The sequence below is a fragment of the Oryctolagus cuniculus genome, chromosome 2 (assembly GCF_051225735.1).
Source record: "Oryctolagus cuniculus isolate XC-2025 breed Fujian yellow rabbit chromosome 2, ASM5122573v1, whole genome shotgun sequence".
In the NCBI taxonomy this organism is placed as follows: Eukaryota; Metazoa; Chordata; class Mammalia; order Lagomorpha; family Leporidae; genus Oryctolagus; species Oryctolagus cuniculus.
This window is the reverse complement of record NC_142868.1, coordinates 104,393,441-104,399,440: the sequence shown is the minus strand read 5'-3', so window position 1 is coordinate 104,399,440 and position 6,000 is coordinate 104,393,441. Positions and strand designations below refer to the sequence as shown.

At 43.7% G+C, this 6,000-nt stretch overlaps 1 protein-coding gene across 1 annotated transcript in view; it reads right to left on the bottom strand.

The window, feature by feature from the left end:
• Nucleotides 1-4,432: 4,432 nt before the first annotated feature.
• The window catches only part of SEPTIN10 (septin 10), a 64,947-nt gene continuing 63,379 nt past the window's right edge, over nt 4,433-6,000 (bottom strand). The window contains 1 exon segment of the mRNA XM_070068664.2: nt 4,433-5,433. Coding sequence (XP_069924765.2) covers nt 5,378-5,433 — 56 coding nt within the window. The 3' untranslated portion in view covers nt 4,433-5,377.

The window sequence follows — 6,000 nt, the reverse complement described above, 5'->3', positions numbered from 1 at the left end:
GACAATTCCTCTGTGGCTTAGTGGAGTGTCTGCTCTTTCAGTGAATACCCAGAAGCAAGTGCTGGGTGTGGTCCAAGGACTCTGTTCAGTGCTCCAGGGTGGGGGGAGTGTCCCAGGTGACACCCAAGTTGGGCATAGTATCTTTTTTTAATCAGAGGGAGGTTTGTTCTGCTGTTGATGTAGTCTCATGCTCACCTCCTCTCCTCCAAGGAGACCAATGTCTGGGTGCTAGCCCCAGTGGGTACAATATTTGTCCACATTGTGACAAGAACCACACAGAGGATCCATACAGTCCTCAGTGTGAGCATGGCTCCCACAGCAATGACCTTCACCATGGAACCAGGGAGCCCACGTGTGAGCTGCCCACAGTGGCTATCCAAAGTCCCAGCCCCACCGTGTGCCCTCCCACACAGCCAGTTTTCAGCGTCTCAGCACGAGCCTCCCACAGTCATGAGCACCCAGGCCCCTGTCAATTCTCCCAGCCAGACTAGGCATCTCCTCTCGGCTGGCTGCTGGCTGCGTGGACATGAGCTGGCACAGCTGTTACATATGTGCAAAATGGTGCTTGCCCTCTCTCCACCGGTTACAGGACACCAGTGCCAGGGGGTTGGGCAGAGAGACACATGCCCTCCCTTTTTTCTTCCCTCTAGGTTGGCAGGTACACTCCCTCACAGGGCTCCAAGCCAGACTCAGGCCAGGTTGGTCCTGCAGCTTTAAGGCCAGTGGCTTGGGCTGCTGCAGTGTCATCTCCTCACTCTCCAAAACTGGTGCTGAGGCTTTTGGCAGCTGAGTTGTGTGCATCCACACCCTCCACACAGGTCCACAGTGTCCTTCTAATTGGCATGGAGCTTCCTCTGGGGTCTTCTCCCTAACTCTTCCCTGAGAGTACACTCTCCACTTTTTTAAAACTATCTTCCCCTAGACTAGAGCAGTAAGCTCTCTCCCTTTTCCACCACCTCATGACAGTCTGGTCAGTGGTTTTCAAAATCTTGTATTTTCAAAATCAGTGCAGGAACCTGATTTTTCCTGACTGGCTGTGAAGAAATGAAAGCATTTATGATAAGGCAACCAAGGCTCAAGTCATAGCCACAAGTTAAAGGAAACCCCAAAAGGCATTTACATGGGGCTAAGTCTACATAGAAGACAAACACACACACACACACACACACACACACGGGAACTCCACTGCGATCATTTCAGAGGTGGAAAAATGCTCTTCTAAGTGCTGAGCTCTAAGGTCAGCTGGGAGGGCTTCACTGTGCGACACTCCCCGTGCCTGAGCCAGTTTCACAACCGCCCCATTTCCAATGGAGTAGCTACCTTTTTATTGGTTTCTGTTAATTGCCTTACGAACAGAAGACATAATCTGTTCTTTCAAAGGCTTGCTACGTTAGAGTTGAACGGAGCCAGTTCTGATTAATGTTCCGAGAACACTGAGACCAACTGCACCCAGCAGTTCTGGATCCACTGCTTCAGATGTGCTCACAGCGTCACGTGGTGAAATGTGTTCTTCACAACTCATAAATCATACTGAGTGGGATTTGTACATTTCTCCACGCATTCCCATCGACTTCTGCTCCAAATACACTGAGGCTACTATTCTGCATGCAGGGATTTATTTAGCTAATGTGAACTGTCCGTCTAGCAGTTTTTGCCTTCAGGTTTTCTTGACATACAGAAAATACAGCTACATATTAGCTTCTGGTTAAAATCTGCATATACCTTTTCCTATCTTCTTTTACCTTTGTGTGGAAAGATGGGAGTTATAAGACTGCTCTCAGCATTTCAGGCATGGAAAGCCAAGACACTGTGGCAAAAAATGACCTGTGAGTGAGATCCCGGTGGAAAGAATGGGCCATCAAAGAAGGAGGTACCTTTCTCTGAAGGAAGGAGAGAACTTCCACTTTGAGTATGGCCTTGTCCAAAAAGGTCGGAGTTTGTGAACTCAAGAGGCTTCCATAGCCTTGGCAGCTCGTGACAAGAGCCTCAGGTGATCACTGACATCATAAATTGTCAATTATTAAATCAACAGGAGTCACTGTGCACTTGCTCCCCACGTAGAACCTCTGTCCTTAATGAGTTGTATCGTCATTAATGAGAATTAATGGTAAAACTCGTCTTCAAACAGTATTTTATACTTTGTGTGGGTGCAAACTATTGAAATCTTTACTTAGAATAGAGTTGATCTTCTGTATATAAAGGTAATTAAAATGAACCTTAATGAAGAATGGGATGGGAGAGGGAGTAGGAGGTGGGATGGTTTGGGGTGGGAGGGTGGCTATGGGGGAAAGAACCGTTATAATCCAAAAGTTATACTTATGAAATTTTTATTAAATAAGAGCTTTCTATTAAAAATAAATAAAACAAAAAGACCATTCTCTTATAAGCTGCATATAGCTGATTCTTAACTTAAAAAAAATTAGAGCATGTAATTCTTGTAATTACTGATGTATCTGGGTGTGAATCCACTGTGTTGCTATGTGCTTCTGGTTGTCTACTACACCTGTCCTATTTTCTCCGTTTCCTCCCTCCTGTCATTTTGTTAGGCCAATTTCCCATCTACTGGCCTGGCAGTTGCACATCTCACCACACTTAGTGGCTACAATGAGCACCCCTGACTTAGCAAGTGAACTGGGACTTTGCTCCTCCCAGTCACGTAGGGCACTTACTTCACTTGGCTTACTCAGCCCTCTCAAGTTGTATGCTATTATTTTCCATTTTAATTATCTGTATATTTTTTAACTCCACAAGACATTACTGTTGCTTTATATAGACATTGCTGTTTGATTTACCCCTAGAGCTACCATTTTCATTACTGTAATTTTTTTCTATATTAGTATTATTTATTCATTTGAGGTGGGGGGGGGGATGAGAGAGAAGGAAAGAGAGGGAGAGACAGAGATAGTTCACTCTTCATATGCCCACAACGGCCAGACCGGGAATTCAATCCAGGTCTTCCTTGTGGGTGGCAGAGACCCAAGTACTTGAGTTATCACCGGCTGCCTCCCACGGCAGCAGGAAGCCAGAATGGGGGGCAGGGTGGAAACTTGAATGACCGCACTCCAATAAGATGTCCCAGCACTGCCTTAATTGGCTGGTCAAACACTTGCCCTCACACTGGTGTTTCCACAGCAGTGCTTAGGTGTCTCCATTCCCACCCCATGTTCCAACTACTAGACTGCAGTGTCTGCACAGAGTCCTCTGCCCACCCTCACCCCCCAACACCCAATACCTCTTTCCCATCAGCTCTGGAGGAACACCGCAACTTGAGAGGTCAAACCTCTCCACAGCTCCCACTGCCCGCCAGAGCAGTTTATAAATGTCCTAGTCAGTCCCTACCTGCTCCTAAACCCTAGCCCTCTGCCGTCCCTCCTCTGCTGTCTGAGCACATTTAGTTACTCCCCCAAGCACACAAGACGCTACTGAAGAAGTGCTATTTCTGTGCCTGCACTACCCTTCTTTCATACACTGGGCAAATGCTCTCGATCCCTCAAGACCCTTCACTCCTTGCCATGCTATCTCCTGCCCCGAGGGTAGACGACGTGGGCCCCTCCGAGTACAGGAGGCACACACCTGCTCACCTGGCCACACTGGCCCGACTTCCATGATGGCACGGCAGCCTGAATCCCAACTTCGTACAATATGAGAATGGAACCCAAACTGAGTAAATTTACAAAACAGGGATAATAATAATAATCCCTGAAATGCCTTATCATTTGTGTTGTTTTGAAATTCAAACCACAGTCTATGTGAAACAGCTTTTTATCATGCATATATACAGATGGCTGGCTGTTAGAGACAATTCTCTTTTACAAGCTTAATGGAAAAAAATTTAAACAAAACATGACTAGCTTTATTTTGTTTCCAGAAAATGTATAAATGCAAGCATCAGTGGCTAATACCTCATTTTCTAACCTAAATAGTCGTTTTGTAATACGTTAGGGAGTTGGGTTTTTTTTTAAGCAATGTGTTTAAATTTTATTTATCTGAAAGGCAGAGACAGAGATGGACAGAGATCTTTTACTCTGCTGCTTCACTCCCCAGATGTCCACAATACCTAGGGCCATGTCAGGCCAAAACCAGAGAGCTAGAATTCTGGGTCTCCCACATGAGTGGCAAGGACCCAAGAACTTGAGCCAGCACCCACTGTTTCCTTGCTCTGAATTTCAAATGCAAACCTGGAATTTCAAGTGTTTGTTCAGATAAACTGTGTATGAAATACAAGTCTTTATTTACAATTTTTACAACTTCATGAAAACAAAAAAAGAAGCACTGCTCAAAATCTCACATAAACTAAGTAAAATCTTTCTCTGCAAATATTGGTAAAATACCTCTGCATGCTTACATAATCTAAACACATAGTTAAATGAAGCAATGTCAGTAAAATACTGAAGATGACAGTTCACAAAAGGAGAAGTTAAATTTAAACACATTTTAGTAAATGCGTAGATAATATTTTATTTGTCAAGAGATGTCAGTTTCACTTAGAATATTCAAGTACAAAAAATGAAAATCTATATACGTATATGACTGTTCAAAAAAGTTAGTAACCATTCAAACACTCTGAGAATTCTACAAAGGCAATGAAGGCAAATATCCTTGAGATATAACATCTAAATTTTTATATCTTTAATATTTGGATGTTTATAGCTATTTTCTTTTATTTTAATAAAATAATTTGACCTTATTATTCTTCTCCTAGAAAACCATGTTTAACAGGCACACAACACATCCTAATGAAAGAGTGTGACGCACTCACGCTCAAAGACACTTTGCCACCAGGTGACAGGGCTAGGCAAGGCAGTGCTTCCACGTTTCAGCATACTGTGCCAATACACTGATGCAGTCAGGCTTCCTACAGCGCTCATGGTCACCACCTCATACCATCTGACAAGAAGCTCAGGACAGTAACAATTTGTAACTGTATCAAAAATTCAAAAAGTCCTATAAAACTATTGAGGTTAGAATTTTAGCTCTATAGTACATTCTGAAATATATTCTCAGAATTTTTCATCTAGCATATGCACAAAACCCAGCTCATCTTGGACTGTAACGTAACTGGACATCCGCAGTGTGCATGAGTTCTCTTTAACAGCACTACACTGCTCTTTGGTGCACTGCGCTGCAGAGTGACAGGAAGCTGGCAGCAGCAGAAAGATCTAGATCCACTACAAAAAGCAACCAGGAATTTCTACTAACGGTGACTGTGTCAGGAATCCTCCACTGCGGCTTCTCCTCTGACCTCCTTATATATCGACCTTACCCCGAAGGCACTTTTCCATAAACGTCAGATAACGGTGGCCATCTGCCAGCAAGAGAATGACACAGCAAATAAAAACAGCAAGAGAATCGAAGCATGCTGGTAACTTTTAATGACTTAGGCTTGTGAAGATCTTCTGTGCTCTGCAACTTCTGCATTACATAAAATTGGAGCTGGAGAGAGAGAGATAAAACCTTTTGATTAGTACAATAAAAATCCATACCAGAAATAAGAATTACTAGAATCACGTATTATAAAGTTTTTACAGAAAGACCAACCAAATATCCAATAGAGAGTACTTAGCTATGAGATTTGGAAAAAGGATAGAAAGAAACAAAAGTATCAAACCATATTTTCTTGAGGGTGAATTCTTCTAAGCTCTCAAAAAAATTTGGCTTGGTGAGTTTTTAAAAAGAAAACGTAAACCGTCTTTCACACGCTAAGAAGAACAAACAGGGCCCCTAACTGCTAGCACTCCGGGGTTAGGCTGAGGGTAGGAGGGTACAGCATCCCTCTGTTCCATCATTCACAGCAAGCTGCGAAGCAGTAATAAGCTCCAGTTCAGCTTCTGAAATCCAGTGCTTGAATACAACGTAGCTGTCATACTGGCGTATCATTCAACAAACAGCTGCAGGACTACTTTCACTCTAGGCTCTGGAGGAAGGATACATCACTGAACACGATGAAGGCCACACCCTTGTGGAGCTTCTGTTAGACAGTGGGGACCGTCTGGCCCAGCA